The sequence below is a fragment of the Dysidea avara genome, chromosome 3 (assembly GCF_963678975.1).
Source record: "Dysidea avara chromosome 3, odDysAvar1.4, whole genome shotgun sequence".
Taxonomy (NCBI): Eukaryota; Metazoa; Porifera; class Demospongiae; order Dictyoceratida; family Dysideidae; genus Dysidea; species Dysidea avara.
The window spans coordinates 46,560,697-46,578,847 of NC_089274.1; the positions used below are offsets into that span (position 1 = coordinate 46,560,697).

At 41.7% G+C, this 18,151-nt stretch overlaps 1 protein-coding gene across 3 annotated transcripts in view; it reads right to left on the minus strand.

Annotated features, from left to right (window-relative positions):
• Window positions 1-18,151, minus strand: part of LOC136251273 (ephrin type-A receptor 4-like) — an 82,293-nt gene that overhangs the window by 49,468 nt on the left and 14,674 nt on the right. For 2 of the 3 annotated variants that reach the window (XM_066043704.1, XM_066043701.1), the window contains exons 1-2: window positions 14,050-14,415; window positions 13,611-13,997 (exon numbers count right to left, since the gene is read on the minus strand). The exons of the other annotated variant lie outside the window; for it this stretch is intronic. In XM_066043704.1, the coding sequence (XP_065899776.1) occupies window positions 13,611-13,997; window positions 14,050-14,356 (694 nt within the window). In that variant the 5' untranslated portion in view covers window positions 14,357-14,415. Of the gene's footprint in view, window positions 1-13,610; window positions 13,998-14,049; window positions 14,416-18,151 lie in introns of those variants that run through there. 3 annotated transcript variants of the gene reach the window in all.

The window sequence follows — 18,151 nt, forward strand, 5'->3', positions numbered from 1 at the left end:
GTTTAAAAATACCTTTAAACAAAGTTAATGTTGAACTTGATGGCGGCCTCGAGCATTCACTCTTAGACACGAGACATTAATAAGAATAACGACGCACTAATAAGAATCCTAGCACATGCGCAGTAGCACGTGGCGTTAGTTGTTAGACAAGTGTTATCAATTGTTATCAAGATGCCTACGAAGGCAGTAGGAAAGAAATCGAAATCGTCCGTAAAGAATGGAACAGGAAAAAACGCTCAGCAGAAGAAGAAATCCCTGCCTAAGAAGCCTCCTGTTAAAACTAGATCATCCGCTGTCTCGCCCGCCAACGAATCTTCCGCTAAGGCAGGAACGAAGCGGAGAAGACAAGCTGAAAGTCCCAGAGCCCGACGAGAGAAGAGATCAAAGACGCGTCCCTTAACAACTGCTGACATTCCGGACATCGTGTCGGCGGTGGTCAGGGGCATGCCACAGTCTGCGGAGGCCACCCCAAGTTCCTCTACACGCCAGAAGAGAGCAAGTCGTCACAAGCAGAAGAACACAGACCAGCCTAGCCAATCAACCCGTCGTCATGTTACTCGCACGACGCCTACTCCTGAGACGGATGACAGTTCCAACGAAGGAGACGCCGACCACGAGGATTTTGGTAAGTTATGTAGTAGTGCGTGTTATGTCCGTGTAATGTTTCGTTTTACAAAATAATAAAGTGCACTATGCAAAGCCTTCTTTATAACGCGCACCATGTAAAGGCTTCTTGTAAGGCGCACCATGCACAAGCCTATGCTTTATATGTACACCATACTTTATGTAGCCCGCACCATGTTCTAGCCTTCAGTTAATAGCCATCCTTATTACGCCATGCCTAAGCCTCTTACTGTTCCTCCAAAAAAAAAAAAAAAAAAAAAAAAGCCTTCCAATTGTAATATGCACCATGCTCTAGCCTCGTTCAAGGGGTATCTCATAATACCATGCCTAAGCCTCTTACTATGTTTACTTAATGCAGGCCATATAATGTTAAAAAATCAGACATTATTCAATCCCCACCCTTCTCATTGTCTTTTGTGTCCTGTTCTGCAGACGAATCCACTGATGGCTGTGAACTCCCTCATATCCGGCAGTTGGAAGTCCATCCAGATTCCAATGATCTCCTTAGCATTGACAGCCATGATTCGGATGAGACATCCCCTTCGGAGAAGTCACGCCCACCAGTGTTAATAAGTAATGGCCTCCCTCCCATCCCATCCAGACTGATGAAGCGCGTGGAGGATGGATTGTTTGTTGAGATGGCAAAACTTCTGCCAAGCCACCTGGACTCAGCTGACCTCAACGTTAATGAAGGGCAGGTCGCATCATGCAAGCGACTTCCTACAGTGACAGATATAATTGATTGGATCCAGTGCTTTGCAGTATATATGGCAATTATTTCCCGCCATAAACCCAAGAGGATTGCTGACCTCCTAGGATACCACCAGAGCCTAATAATTGGGGCATCAATGGACTGTCGTGAAGGCAAGTGGGTTATTTATGATCGTCGCTTTCACCTAAAAGCATCGGCCTCTCGGAATGCTCTATGGTCTGTTATAGATGTTACACTCTGGAATATGACTTTCCCAGAAAGGGCTATTCAGAGTCGTCAGCAGGCAGGCTCCACCCCCTATGCTTCAAACCCTTCCCAACGGTCACAACGCCAATATCAATACCAACCAATTTTCCTGGACTGGAACGAAAATCCTAATGGATGCTCTCGGTCGCCCTGCCGCTTCAAGCATATTTGCTACCGATGTGTTCATAATCCCAGAGCCCAAGACAAGAATCACATGGCCTCCCAGTGTCCATATAGGCAGAAGGACAGGCAGCACAACCAATCTTGACTTGATTGATTTGTTGTTTTTTCCTTTTCTTTGTTAACTGACTTTAGGCCAATACCGATAGTAGTTTCTTTTCTTTCCATATGATTTGTTGTGCAATAACACTATTTAGTCAATATAATATTATGCAATATTATGTGTGGTGATAAGTATGCACAATGCTGACAGTCTAATTATCGACACCTTATCCCCTCGCAGTGGTGTCGGAACAACATATTATTGGTGTGCACACTAAGGACTTGCGTTGTAACTACAGTGACTGGATCTCATCTTGGACCAATCACCTGAGCCACCAGCTATCTGATGTCAAAGTACCACCTGCGGCCAGGGCAGTCAACACACCACTAGATGCAAGCAACTGGAAAAAATTGCTGGTAGATCACCCTAACAGACCATTGGTCAACTTTTTTATTTCCGGTATCACAGAGGGCTTTCGCATTGGCTTCAAAGAGCAATCAACTCCATTGAAATCTGCCAAGCAAAACCTGAGTTGTGCTCTTCAACACCCTGACACAGTAGAGAACTACCTAACCGAAGAGATTGCACTTGGCCGTGTTGCTGGCCCATTCCAAAAGTCTTTGGTCCCACAAGCACATGTTAGCAGGTTTGGGGTCATCCCCAAGCACCACCAACCAAACAAGTGGAGGCTGATTGTTGACCTCTCCCATCCGACCAGTGGCAGCATCAATGCAGGGATCCCTAAGGAACTGAAGTACATCACAGTGGACTCAGCTATTGACCAAATTAAGTGCACAGGCCGTGGAGCACTGCTAGCCAAAATTGACATCAAAAGTGCATTCCGCCTCCTTCCAGTTCACCCAGTCGATCGCCACCTTTTGTCTATGAGATGGAAGAAGCAGATCTTTGTTGATACTTGCCTACCCTTCGGGCTTAGGTCTGCCCCCAAGTTGTTCAACGTTCTGGCTGACCTACTGTCTTGGGTCCTGGAGCAACAGATGGTGACACCAGTCCTGCACTATCTGGATGATTTCCTTACTATTGGCCCACAGGATTCCCCTTCGTGTGCTAGTAATCTTCAGAGGATTAAAGATACTTGCTCCTTGTTAGGAATACCTCTTGCCCTAGAGAAGGTTGAAGGCCCTTCCCAATCTCTAACCTTTTTGGGAATCTCTCTGGATACTCAACTCATGCTGGCCGCCTACCTGATGAAAAACTCTCAAGAATCCGGAACCAAGTTTCAGCTTGGCTATCTCGCAGAAAAGCAACAAAAAGGGATATCTTATCCCTGGTAGGCTTGCTGCAGCATGCCACTAAGGTGGTAACACCAGGAAGGACCTTTGTGTCCAGAATGTACAGACTAGCAGCTCGCCTCAAAAAATTATCTCACTTTACGCGTCTCACAAGCGGCTTCCGTACAGATCTTAGGTGGTGGCACCTCTTCATCACACATTGGAACGGGCTCAGTTTTATCAACGGCTCCACTCCAGAATATATAATTGCCTCAGACGCATCAGGGTCCTGGGGCTGTGGAGCAGTATTTGGATCTCAGTGGCTGCAACTAGCATAGTCAAAAGACTGGGCACAAATCGACATAATGGCGAAGGAGTTAGCACCAATTGTTTTAAGCTGCGCTATTTGGGGACCACTACTATCAGGCAGCAGAGTGGAATTCCACTGTGACAACAGCAGTGTTGTTGACTCCATTACCAAAGGATCCTCAAAGGAAATAATGGTCATGTACCTCTTACGCTGTCTCTGGTTCTTCTCAGCTCATTTTGATATAAAGATCTCAGCTTGCCATATTCCAGGCACGTCGAACACTGCTGCAGACCAGTTATCCAGAAACAGATCAACAGAATTCTTAAAGCTGCATCCTCACACCTGCCGCTCCCCTGCATCAATCCCAATGTCACTGTTGAAGCTCATATCATCCCGGAGACAAGACTGGACTTCTCCCTCCTTTCTTCGTCACTTCAAGCGAACCATCAATACACTGCAAGGGTCTCCACCTGCAAGAAATAAAAAATCACATACTTAATGAGCTCACATAAAACAATGCTACAACATAATTGACCACACACTTGTTGTTCAATGTAATTTATGCTGTTCATTGTAATTGCTGTATGATTAACTTAGCTGATAATTCATTTGCCATTCTTGTTACAAAATCCCAATAGACACTTGCAAACAAGGCCACACATACATACTTAAATTCCATTTGTAGACCTACCAGGGAGTACTCACCTCAACAAGCTACTGAACAAAGCCCAAAAGCTACTACATCATGGACTGGCCAAATCCAGCAGAAACACCTACACGGCTGGACGAAGACGATATGTTAACTTCTGCAAAATGGCAAGGATTCACCCGATCCCAACATCCGAGTGCACCCTAACTCTGTTCATATCGCACCTAGCTACCTCCAACATCTCGCAGGGAACTATCAAGGTGTATCTATCAGCAGTTAGACACATGCATGTATGCAAGGGGCTTCATAACCACTTCAACCGCCAAATCACTCCTAGGCTCCATCTCATCTTAAGGGGAATCAAAAAGCGCCAAGCAGGCATGCACTCAGGAAAACCCCGACTGCCGATTACCATCCAGATGCTCTATAACATAAAAGCCCTCCTATCAAAGAAACCTCCTTCTTATTATAATACCACACTCTGGGCTATGTGCTGTCTTGCCTTTTTTGGGTTCTTAAGAGTCAGCGAGTTTACAATTCCTACAGAAGGCTCCTATGATCCATCACGACACCTATCTCTCAAGGATATTGCAGTTGACAACAGGAAGAAACCCCGTCTCCTGCAACTGTCCCTCAAAGAATCCAAAACAGACCCATTCAGGCAGGGTGTCAAGGTGCACATGGGTGCCACAGATAGCTTGGTATGTCCAATAAAAGCAATGATTTCATACCTCGGCAGAAGGAGTGAACAACCAGGCCCACTCTTCATCACTGAAGAAGGAAATGTCTGGACGGGAGCCATGTTTCGTGCAGGCCTCCAGTCCCTGATGGTCAGCCTTAAACTCGATAAGCGCCGCTATAACACACATAGCCTTCGGATTGGGGCAGCAACGTCTGCGTCTCTAGCCAAATTGCCAGACTCTCACATACAAATTCTTGGCCGCTGGAAAAGCAACGCATTTAAAAGGTATATCAGACCTCCTCCCAGTGAGGTAGCAAATATGTCCAAGATCATCGCAGCTGGTCATCACTGACTCCTTTTTGACAACCTCAGCATGTAATTGGTGTATTATATGTACTAAGGACTGTCTAATAGTACTGCATATGTCATATTGATAGTGTTGTACAGTCACTTCATGTTGCTACCGTGCTTGTCTTGACACTACCGCAAAGTGGCTTCACGCTATAACGGTTGACCTACACAATTTGTTGGCATGCACACCTGCCATAAGCGCTGTTCCCAAACAGCCGGTATCTCCAAAACACATAATCTAGATACTTGGGTGAAAGGTCTCTCCCCCCACCCACCTGTGTGCCTGGTGGGGGGGGCTCACCTTTCTATGGCTTAAAGGAAGGCCTTTGGTGCGTAGAATGCCTCTGGGCACCAAAGTCCTTCCCTGCCCAAGTATCAGCACATCTGGAAAATAAAAATATAAGACCCGGTAGGCAATTGATCCCAAAAAGAAATCTTAGGACAGAAAATTCTTTAAATCAAACCCAGCAACCGGGACCAGGTACACATACCAAAACCACCACTACCAACAACAGTTGGTCGGTGGCGAAGAGCGACCAGTACTGCACCTCCCTGGACACGTCAAAGGTTAGTCAAGTAATTAATATTAAATGTAGTTTAAAAATACCTTTAAACAAAGTTAATGTTGAACTTGATGGCGGCCTCGAGCATTCACTCTTAGACACGAGACATTAATAAGAATAACGACGCACTAATAAGAATCCTAGCACATGCGCAGTAGCACGTGGCATTAGTTGTTAGACAAGTGTTACCCTCCCATCCCATCCCTCTTATGCACAAATACCAGTTTTCACAGCAACATCATGCCTACAACAATAAATTCCAATAAAAATGTACGTGGTTAACCCACATACAGGGTATAGCACACACACATATATACATATACATTGCACTCCACCCTCTCTTAATCGCTTCAGTGGTAGCACTCCTTCGAGCAGGCACACTGGTGGTGATACAACTAGCCAGTACTGCGCCTCTGTTGTATTGTCATCACATGATGCTATCATACTTGTGCATTGATGTACTCATTAGCTCCCTGCAGGTGAACCTATTATACTGCCAATGCTAAGTGGTAGTATAGCCTGGAGACTATCATGGGCCATTACCAAGCAGCGATGCCAAACGCAAGGGAGTGCCTGGCAGGAGACTGTATATATCATGGACCAATACCAGAACTTCCACAGCTCTGCCATGCCAAAGCTGTTGCAGTTATTAGCCAATATTGCGTACTGTATTTTCTGTTTGTTGTTACATCTACTGACACACATGATGCACTCCTTTGCTCACTGCAGGCAGGGAGTGCCTGGCATGTGACTCCCATGGGTCAATGTCACCTCCCCCAACAGATGTAATTCAAGCAAGGGAGCGCCTGGCATGCGACTCTCATGAGTCAATGTCACCTCCCCCAACAGATGTGATACAAGAACGGGAGTGCCTGGCATGTGACCATGAGTCAATGCCACCTCCCCCAACAGGAGTCTTGGCACGCAGCTCTGCCACAGCTGGTCAGTGTCAGCTCCTCATTGCGAGGAGTGTAGCACACTGCTTCTCAGCAAATGCTGCCTCTTCCACACTTCTCAGAATCCAGATCAGCATTCGGCCACCCAGTGCCAATGCTGGTCTCACCATTCTGAAAAACAGAGCTTTTTAAAAGCTCTAGCTGCATTCGCAGCATCTCCATTCCTGATAGAGGGAATGTGATAGTACCTGGTCTCTAGGATGGCTGTTTTAGTATTCCGACCCAATCATGGCTTAAAGGAAGGCCTTTGGTGCGTAGAATGCCTCTGGGCACCAAAGTCCTTCCCTGCCCAAGTATCAGCACATCTGGAAAATAAAAATATAAGACCCGGTAGGCAATTGATCCCAAAAAGAAATCTTAGGACAGAAAATTCTTTAAATCAAACCCAGCAACCGGGACCAGGTACACATACCAAAACCACCACTACCAACAACAGTTGGTCGGTGGCGAAGAGCGACCAGTACTGCACCTCCCTGGACACGTCAAAGGTTAGTCAAGTAATTAATATTAAATCACAGTAAAACAATAAGAAGTGTTATATCCCTACTGTGCTCAATCTACCATAATGGAAATGCACAGTAGGGATCTTATTGTTTTATGGTACATTAAATTTAGCATTTTTAGAGTTTTGGTTTTTTGCTAATTGATTATATCAATTCACAAATTAATAAAATTGCTAAATTTTGTATATGCTAAATGCAAGAAATTTAGTGTATTGCTTGGCTTAAGGCATAGCTAGTGTGCTTTACAGTCTCATGGCTCAAACTATAATGTCCAAACAGTAACAATAAAGAGAGAGCATGAGAGGGCAAATATAGACTCACCAGTGTGTAGAGTACACATACATAGAATGTATAGCTAGGGGGGTCTTGGGTGATGCTCCATCTGGAAAAGTTTGGACACAAGGTTAAATCTGGAAACAATTGTAAACCAAATACTCTATTGTACTGAAAGATTGTGGGTACAAGATGGATGAGTTCAGTTGTAAGCAATTTTGGTTGAAAACAGAACTACACTTTTAAATGTTATTGCAATACATAATAGTGGATTGTCAAAGACAGTCACAGGATTGGATCTTAAGGTCATTTAGTCACATGAAGAGATTTAAAATGCACACACAAATAACTTCAACTTTGTATTATAGCCACAGACTGTTCTGTTGCTATTTCAATCTGACTTTTTACAACTATGGTCCCATCAACATTTTTTTTACAACCAGAGTCCAAAGTCACTAACATATACTAGTTTTTGACTACAACTAACCCCTTATAACCTGGGCACACTGACAGTGTAAATGCTGCAGTATCATTTGAGCTAATAAAGTTGAGTTACAAGGGGTTTGGGAATGCAAACTCTGAAATTTTATTATAGCTTCAATTGATGCTAAAATAGGGAAATTCAGATAAATGCAGCATGGAACTTTGGTACTGATAAAGCAAAAACAAACAGTTCTCAGATGCTACAGCCTTGTTAACTTAATACATGCTAAGAAATTCACTGTTTTACTTACCCAAGTATCAAGTTTATAACAACAACTGAAATACACACCATAATATTAAAACCATTTGACAGAAGTTATAATTGTTCTCAGAAAGTGATTAATATATGGCAGGATGTTTGGAGCATGGTAAGATAGCAGTGCATAGGTCAAGAAGACACACTGGTAACTTCTTGAAAAACATTATAATTTCATGATGGATGTTCTATTAGAGTAGTTGACTGATTTTTAGCAGCTTTTAGTTTAAGCCTTACACCAAAAGTATAATTTGAACCCCTCTTAGCAATTCTAAGAAAAGATTAGCCATTCCCCTTTCTCTTTCCCTCTTTTCATTGTCCATGTATATGTATAAGATGCAATTGCTTCTGTACTGCAACTTCTAGAAGCTTCCTAGCTTGCACATAGTAAAAGTTTGGAGGTACCCCCCTAAATATGCCCTTGAACAGGGTGACTTGTTTGTAGCTGAACTCTCTACAGGGTGATTTGTTTGTAGCTGAACTCTGTACAGGGTAACTTGTTCGTGGCTGAGTCTTCCACAGAGTGATTGTTTGTAGTTGAAACCTCCACAGGGTGACTTGTTTGTGGCTGAACTCTCTACAGGGTGGTTTGTTTGTAGCTGAAATTTCTACATTGTGACTTGTTTATAACTAAGCTCTTTACAGGGTGATTTGTTTGTACTGAACTGTCCTTCTTGCTACGAGCTGGTTGTGATACTCTACCAACTCCTATGAACCTGGCTAGGTGGAACATCATTACTAGCACTAAATGTACCCTTTGTCAAGCTCCCCAGCCCACACCAAACCATAACTTGACTGGATGTCCTGTTGCTTTTGATCAAGGCAGGTATACCTGGAGACATGATTCAGTCCTACAGGTTCTCATTCACGAACTTCAATAGCACTTACCTGACAATTTTAAACTCTATGGTGACCTTCCAGGATATCTTGCTAGTGTCTGCCCTCCTAGCACTTTCCTCCCCTTTAGCAGACCTGACTTACTGTTGGTTTCCAATAATTCCATCCGTTTGTTCAAACTAACCATCCCCACCAATACCCAGCAACATCTTTTGGCTGCTAGAGTTCATAAGGAAGATCAGTATGGCTGTTTACAATATGACCTTCAGCTTTCTGGCTTATCTGTTAATCTCATTTCCATTGAAAAAGGTTGTTTAGGCCACTTTATGCCAGAAACAATTGCCCAAGTGGCCAATGCTTGTGAAGTGACAAAGAAAACTATAAGATCTCTATTTTGAGCAGGCTGCTCGCATTGCTATCTCTTGCTCATACAGGATTTTTAATTCTAGAGCCTCCCTGGATTGGGATCTATCAGTTTGCCTAAACTGAACTTTTCTACATGCCATAATTATTATTTTGTATTGTAATTTAATAGTGTAAGTCTTGCCAGGGCTCCTGTATTGTCCACCCAGTGCATGGTACCTCTGAGTCTAGACTCCTGTACTTATGTTGTATATTGCCTTAACAAAATAAGACCTCTCTCTCATTTTTTATTAACAAAACTCGATTGTGCGCTTTTACACATGGTTGGCATTTTTGTTATAACTCCACGACTGTTAGTGTGAATTCATTCAAATTACAAAAGGTTTGCACCATGATAGTTACTCCATGTACAGACCGATTTTCAAGTTATTCAGTTAAGTGATTTACCCTGTAGATGTGACAACAAATTGCCTTTGGATTTTTGAAAAATTGTACATAACTCCCTTGTTCTTTGTCTGATCTGTACCACAATTGGACTATAAATGAGCACTATTATACTCTTACGACCCTCCAATATTTAAGTAAATCAACCAAAGCATATGCGATTCCAGTACACAATTCAGCATTGCCAGGGAAGTCCTTATATACTGCAGACACCCTGTCTAACATAACTCTCTTGTTCTTTGTCTGATCTGTACCACAATTGGACTATAAATGAGCACTATTATACTCTTACGACCCTCCAATATTTAAGTAAATCAACCAAAGCATATGCGATTCCAGTACACAATTCAGCATTGCCAGGGAAGTCCTTATATACTGCAGACACCCTGTCTAGAGTACCACTAAGGGAATCCTGTGATACAACTGCTGTTAGCTCCAGAGAAACAGAACAGTTTCTCCAAGCCATAAGAACAGTGCTCCCAGCCAGTGCAGACCGTTTAGAGACTTATACAAAGAAAGAAGCAAATGATAGAATTTGCTTGAAACTGATTGAATTTTGTACTCTGGGTGGCCATCCAGAAATCAACTTAGCAGAGAGCTAAAAGAATACTGGAGATACCGAGGTTGCCTTACATTCAAGAAATTGAGTACATCTACGAGTTCGAACTGATTCTCAACTTCCAGTGGATACAGAAAGAGAACTCCCTCAACCTCCAACTATTCACTCGAGGCCAGTCACTTGCTCACAAACTGAAACAGTCCTCCAACTCCTGACCATTTACAATATTGAGTAAAGTCTTAGAAGGGGGAGATGTAGCATATGGATATCATGGGACAGACACTTGGTATATAATTTAATCCAAAACAGCCAAGCTGTAAAAAAAGAGTGTGACCCTCAAAAAGGCTATGGTGAAAAAAGATGTAAAATCCAAGGTGGCGGCCAGAAATGGCTGTGATGGTAAGTTAATGGTAAAAAATTTAATAACGGCAATTCAGGTGAATTTTGTGCCAAGACCAAGCGGCACCAAATTCACCTGAATTGTCGTTGTTAAAGTTTTTATCATTAACCTACCATCACAACCATTTCTTGGCCGCCACCTTGGATTTCACATCTTTTTTCACCAGAGCCTTTTTGAGGGCCACACTCCTTGGCTGTTTTGGATTAGAAATCATTTCTTTTGTATGTGTATAACCTATCTTTCTTTCTTTACCAAAGAAAGAAAAAAAAGATAAAGCAGATCAAGACACACGATAGTGTATCGTGTGGCCCAAGAAGCCGGTGCGCCACACCGTGGATATATTGACAGGAAGAAAGAAAACGTCCTTTCCAAACTTTTGTATCTCGGTGATCCTTTATCCGATTTGAACCAAATTTGCTACAGAGTTGCCCGCCAGCCAGGGGAGTCTACATACCATAGCTGAACTCTCTACAAGGTAACTTCTTCTAGCTGATCTCTCTACAGGGTGACTTGTTTCTAATTGATCTCTGGATGACTTGTTTCTAGCTGATCTCTCTACAGGGTGACTTGTTTCTGGCTGATCTCTCTACAGGGTGACTTGTTTCTAACTGAACTCTCTACAAGGTGACTTCTTCCAGCTGATCCCTCTACAGGGTGATTTGTTTGTAGCTGAACTCTCTACAAGTGATTTGTCTGCAGTTGAATTCTTTACATGGTGGTTTCTTTATAGGTGAACTCTCTACAAGGTGACCTCTTTTAGCTGATCTCTCTACAGAGTGATTTGTTTCTAACAGAACTCTCTACAGGTGATTTGTTTACAGCTGAACACTCTACATGGTGGTTTTTTTGTAGCTGAACACTCTACATGATGGTTTCTTTGTAGCTGAACTCTCTACAAGGTAACTTCTTCTAGACAGGGCGATTTGTTTGTAGATGAATTCTCTATAGGGTGATTTGTTTGAGGCTGAACTCTCTACATGGTGGTTTCTTTGCTGAACTCTCTACAAGGTGACTTCTTCTAGCTGAACTCTCTACAGGTGATTGTTTGCAGCTGAACTCTCTACATGGTGGTTTCTTTGTAGCTGAACGTTCTACATGATGGTTTCTTTGTAGCTGAACTCTCTACAAGGTAACTTCTTCTAGCTGATCCCATTACAGGGCGATTTGCTTGTAGCTGAATTCTCTACAGGGTGATTTGTTTGCAGCTGAAGTCTCTACATGGTGGTTTGTTTGCAGCTGAAGTCTCTACATGGTGGTTTCTTTGTAGCTGAACTCTCTACAAGGTGACTTCTTCTAGTTGAACTCTCTACAGGGTGATCTTTTCGTAGCTGAACTCTCTACAGGGTGATATGTTTTCAGCTGAACTCTCTACACGATGGTTTCTGAACTCTCTGCAAGGTGACTTGCTTGTAGCTGAACTGTCTACAATGTTAACTGGTTGCATAACTTGCAATGTAATAGAAATCTATAATGGAAGAAATCATGAACTAGCTGAATGCTCTATTAGGGTAACTGTTCTATTAAAGTATCTCGATCTAACATTTGCTACACGGAGTTGGCTTTGGAATCATAACTCAGTGGTTTGTATCCCAATTGTTCTGTACTATTGCAAGGACTTTCTACGATGCCTATTCCAGCTACATACCAATTTTCAGCTCACTGCTCTAAGCGGTTTGCCTGGTAGGCGTGAATTATTATTGTTATTTTTATTCACGAATCTTGATCGTGCGATTATTACACACCTTTGGTTTCATGTCATATTTCCATGATCCTAATTTCGATTGTTTTCAAACCACTAAAAGGCACTCCTACAATGCTTGATCTATCCACAAACCGATTTTCAACTCATTCCATGAAGTGGTTTACCCTGTAGGCGTGACAACAAATTGATCTTGTTTTACGCGAATGATCGATCATAACTCCTGAACCATTCATCGAAGTTGCATCAAGTTTGATACTAGGATTTGTTGTTGGACTCCCTTTACGTGTGCCAAATTTCAAGGTGATCGGAATACGCATTTGTGTTTTATAGCAATTTTTCAAAGTATGTGAAAAGACGAAGAACAATAAGAAAAAACTGAAGAAATAAAAACAAAAGTTTGGCCACTCTTATCTCGGAAATGGCTACGGCGATTTTCTTCAAATTTGGTATGTGGAGTGGCCTACCTGGCGGGCACCTCTGCAGCAAAACTGGTTCCAATCGGATGAAGGATCACGGAGCTACAAGTGTGAAAATCGCGTTTTCTATTTTTCCTGTGAATATACTCACAGTGTGGCATGCCGGCTTCTTGGGCCGCATGAGACACTACCATGTGTCTTGATATTGTAGCAGTGTATGCATGTATGTATATATTGTATGGTGTGCTTTGGTTGGAATATTATTGTTCACGTGATCAACCACGCCATACGCCACAATGATATGAAGAACTAACACTTAGAGAAAAACAGGAAATAAAGAAAGGAGGACTTACATGGAGGACATAGGTAAGTCCATGATGTGAGCATTGTAGCTACTGCAGTTGGTGAAAAGGCACATCTCAGGCCTAAGCGATGTTGAACAGTAAAGAAATCAAGCCCATAGCTTTTACCACAGTTGAGTTATTTTTGCCTGAAGGCATCGGTCACTCAGTCTAGTAGTAAGTCAATTAGTAGTAACTTCGGAAATTAAAATGTGATAGAAATTTGTTGGAAGTGTTTTGGGTTGCTCTGAAGAGATGCTTGGGTTAGAGTATGTATGTCTAACCAATGCTGGAAAGCTTGTGCGAAGGCAATGGTATTTTTTCTTAAACATTCACGATTACTGTTATACAGTACAGTATTATTTACTGATGTTATTGCCGCCATTGCTAGGGAAATATGGCCTTCCAATGACTTGGAAAGCACCTAAAAATTGATCATTTTTTGTAGTGACATCAGTACGTAGCAATTAACATTAGAGACTTACCTCTTTCACAACTCCACCCTCCTCCACTATTCATCCACATTACTGATGATCCATCACTCAACACATCACACACATATGATGGGTCTCCACTACCATTAAAGCCTTCTTCACACTGTAGATCACACATTGACTGATATGTGCTACTACAAGACTCAGCCAACATGCTGTTCATTGGTAGTGATGATGAGGGACACTCCATGATGGTACAGGACACTGGTGATCCACTCCAACTTCTATCAGACTGACATGTTCTCTGAGGACTGCCAGTTAGATTATAACCAGTGTTACATGTGAAACTACAAATATCTTCATAAAAAGATAGTGGACTACTTATCAGTGAACAAGATATCATTCCATTAGTTGGCATACGTAATTCATCACACTGAACTGTAATTAGAACTATAAATATATTTGGCACTACACAATGAAACAATTTTACCTCTCTGACAAGATGTAGTACCCCTCCATCCTACACTATTAGTAGCCACATCAGTCACATCACATGTGTAGGATCCTCCTCCTCCAGTGTAGCCATCAACACAGACAGTAGTACATGTTGACTGGTACTGTGTGTCACATGGTAACTGTAGTTGTGAGTTATCAAGAGGTGATGATGTGGAACAATTTAATACTACACATATTGGATCTCCTCCACTCCAACTTTGATCAGCTAAACAAGTCCGATTATTAGATCCTTGTAATTCATAACCTCCATTACAGGAAAATGTACAAGTGTCCTCAAACATGCCAATAGTAGCTCCATCTGGACACTGAAATGCACCATTTATTGGAGAGAGACACTGAACTGTTAAAACAATAATCAAACAACACAAATGGTTAAAACAAACCTCATCACATCTACTACACCTATTGGTACCCAGTCAACCATGGTAGGGTCACTTGTTACATTACACAAGTAAGTGACATCTTCTCCAGTAAAACCTTCATCACGTGATAGTGTACATTGTGACTGATACACTAGACTACATGATGGTGATCGATGGTAATAGACAATAATTGGATTTGTGTTCAATGAACTACTCAGATTTTTGTCACAAACATGTGTACCAGAACTAGCATTTGGACTCCCTTGTGTGTATAGCATCTTTTGTAAAAGAGACAATATGGATAAAAACTTGGTGGTGCACATTTTGGGAATGCTGGAGGACTAGCTTTGTTCATATATACTTTACGTATATGGGTGCTGAACCTGGATGGGACTTCACTGTAAAGCTTGTCCCACTTATATTAAAGCTGTACTCATGCATGGAAATAGCACAGTCATCTTTTGCACAAGGTTTTTAGAGCATATGAAACACAACCAGATGTTTTTATGAGCTACTATTTCATGCAAAATACTATACTTTTGGTACAATAACAAGCAAATTATCAATAAAAGAATTGCTGGAAAAATAGGAAGAAAAAGCAAAACAGACTGATACCAATACTTAATGAAGGCATCGTGAAGGTATTGTGAGGCTGGTTTCTAGTTTTATGGAAAGCTGCAAACCTTTATGATTCCTACTGCATAATTCAAATCAAATAGTGGATTGTAATGGAGACAAACTAAAATAAACTATAACAGGATTGGATCTGGAAGTAATTAAAGCTAAAAGGAGAAAACTTTGAAAAGTAGCTATCATGAGATTGGATATATAGGCAATTGTAATCAATTGGCCAACTGTACAATTGGGAATTGTAGTACCTTCAATTATACAAAGGGGAGCAGTTTCCAAATGGGCAATTGCTTCCCCCTCAATAAACCCTTGCCAAAATGAATAAACTTAAAGTATAAGAAAAATTTAGGAATTTTAAATTATGGTAGGGACAGTGTATAGTGCTGCAATAAAAAGTACTGGATCGGAGTATTATGTAATGCCCAAATACTTACTGTAAAACAATAAGAAGTGAATATCTCTACTGTGCATTGAGTGTAGCACAATAGGGATATTCACTTCTTATTGTTTTACAGTACTTGGACATTACGTACTACTCCGATCCAGCTTGTTTCAGTACTTTTTATTGCAGCCTGTACACTGTCCCCAATTAAAAATTCCTAATTTTTTCTTATACTTGTTTGTGAAGTTTTTTTGCAAACTCATGACCACTAAATAGCCTGCTTTTCACAAAACCAGTCACAATAATTTTAGAGTTAATCACAACACTGTTATAAACAAGATTATGACTCATACAATAACAACTGATCAGTGGGCATGGCTCTACATAAGCCTGCAGACAATAATGGACATGGATGCGTGCATACCTACAGACTGATGAATGGGCGTGACTACCATATGTCTACAGACAGTAATTTACGTAAGTGGGCGTGGCTCATGAAAGAAGCAGGGCTACGCTATGACGTGTAGTAACACGTCCACATTTAATTTAGCACATGTCTACAGACAGTAATTTATGTAAGTGGGCATGGCTCATGACATAATCATGGCTACACTATGACGTGTAGTAACATGTCTACATTTAATTTAGCATGTGGGGTCAGACCTGAATAATCTGTAAAGCGGGAAATGGATGACCCGACTTGGTTTAACATTGTTACTAAATAAACTATATTTATTTTTTTAATAATAATAATATAATATAATGGAAAAAATACACATGACAACAAATGCTACAATTAGAATCTACAAAACAAACTATATAACCACAACGAATAAAATACAACTACTGGGAAAGGGGAACAACAAAGAAAGAAAAACTACAGGGAAAGGGGAAAGTCATTATCACCACCTTGCAGAGCCCAATACCTTAAAATCATTCAAGCATTATTCACTCATAAACAAACAAAGAGTTGTTGAAGTAGATTTCTTCTGGCCACTTTAGGTGAAATGCCACTATGGGTGGTGGTACGATCAGCAATAGAATTAAGAACTGACAAAGCAAAAGGTGTCCATATCCCAAAACTTTCCACAACTAGTGGAATGAAATCACCTCCTGCCTTCTCCACAGTAGCAAGGTGCTTCGCGTCCTTAGCCACCTCTCCAGCTGCAGCAACCACCCCAGCAAAGGAAGCAGAGAAAGAAATATGAACAGGCTGAGTAGTGCTGCGGACAGAGACATCATAATAGGCAGGACGACCAAGTTGATAATCAGGATGGAAAATGTTTCCTGGATGTGAACTGCCATCAAAAGAGGCACGTTGCTCTTTAAGAACTCCTGTATGGTCTTGTAATAAGGCATGATGGAGGATGTTAACTAAGGCATCATGGCGACGGATTCTCATAGGACCATGGGAACAGTCTAAAAGATGGTCACCATAGCAATCTATGGAAGAGAGGCATGTACACAATGGGGAAATGGGAAACAGAGAAACTCCAAGCCATAGACGCAAACTAACAATGAACTCTAGACCTGAGATAGCTAAACCAAGAGAGGTTGAAGGAATAGCTTTAAGCCAAACACTACTGGTGCCAGAAGAGTGAGAAAGAGCAGTCAATCGAGCACGGTTCCGAATACTGCAAGAAGCAAAATGACGATTGAACTGATGCTGATCTAAAAAGGCTTGCAGATCATGCTGCGAAGCTGAAGAAATGGGAATGTCAGAGAACATTGCAGCAGCAACATCTTCATCAGAGAAATGAAGCTGATCTGAAGCAATAAACAGAAGTCTAGAAGCTAAATCACAGATGCTATTGTAAGAACCTAAAAAAGCAGCTGCAGCAGACTGGATGGATTCTCGTAAACCTAAACCATCTAGGCGGAAAGGCAAGCTGGCTTGGCACCAAGATGGATCAGAAAGACTGCAATTAATAATACAGCTGAGACAGTTGTGAAGGATAAGGTCAAATTGACAAAGAAATGGTTGTAGCACAGAAGAAGGAACAGTTCTAAGTAGGTGGATAATCTTGCAGCTGTTGAGACAACTTCGCAGAAGATGAAGTTCCACTTGAGCGTCCTCCAAAAGAGCAAGTTTCTCCTGGATTGAAGTCACCTTATCTATACGACAACACAAAACTCTTTAAAGAAAGCATCATCACCCTAAAGTGCAGATCCTAAGAACTCTAGACTATCAACCCACTTGATATCGGAAGGAAATTCAAAGAATCACCAGAAGGCCAAAATGGTTAGCATTTTGATAAATTCAAATGAAGTCCAAATTCAGGTCCACGTGAAATAAAGTGAGACAAAAGAGTTTGTAAAGAGGATCGCTTTCCCACAAAAGTCCCATCATCCAGATACCAAATATTTAATTGCACAAGATCATGGAGTTAGACAGCATCAATAAATTGCAAGAGGACAAGAGAGAAAAGTAGAGGACCCAGTGGGTCACCCTGTTGTACCCCAGAAGAAGCAACCATTCGTTTCCTACCAAAACGTAACTCAGCTGGCTGAGAATAGCACCATTTTATCCATGCTGAAATCTCTGGAAAATATTCACATACACGAGCAAAAAAAGCAGGATGACTGCATCCATGAAAGCATTCTTCATGTCTACCTTTAGCAATACCAGGGAATCATCAGCACCATGAAGAGATAGGAAACGATGAGTAACACGAATAGCACATTCCAGGCCTCCAGGAATA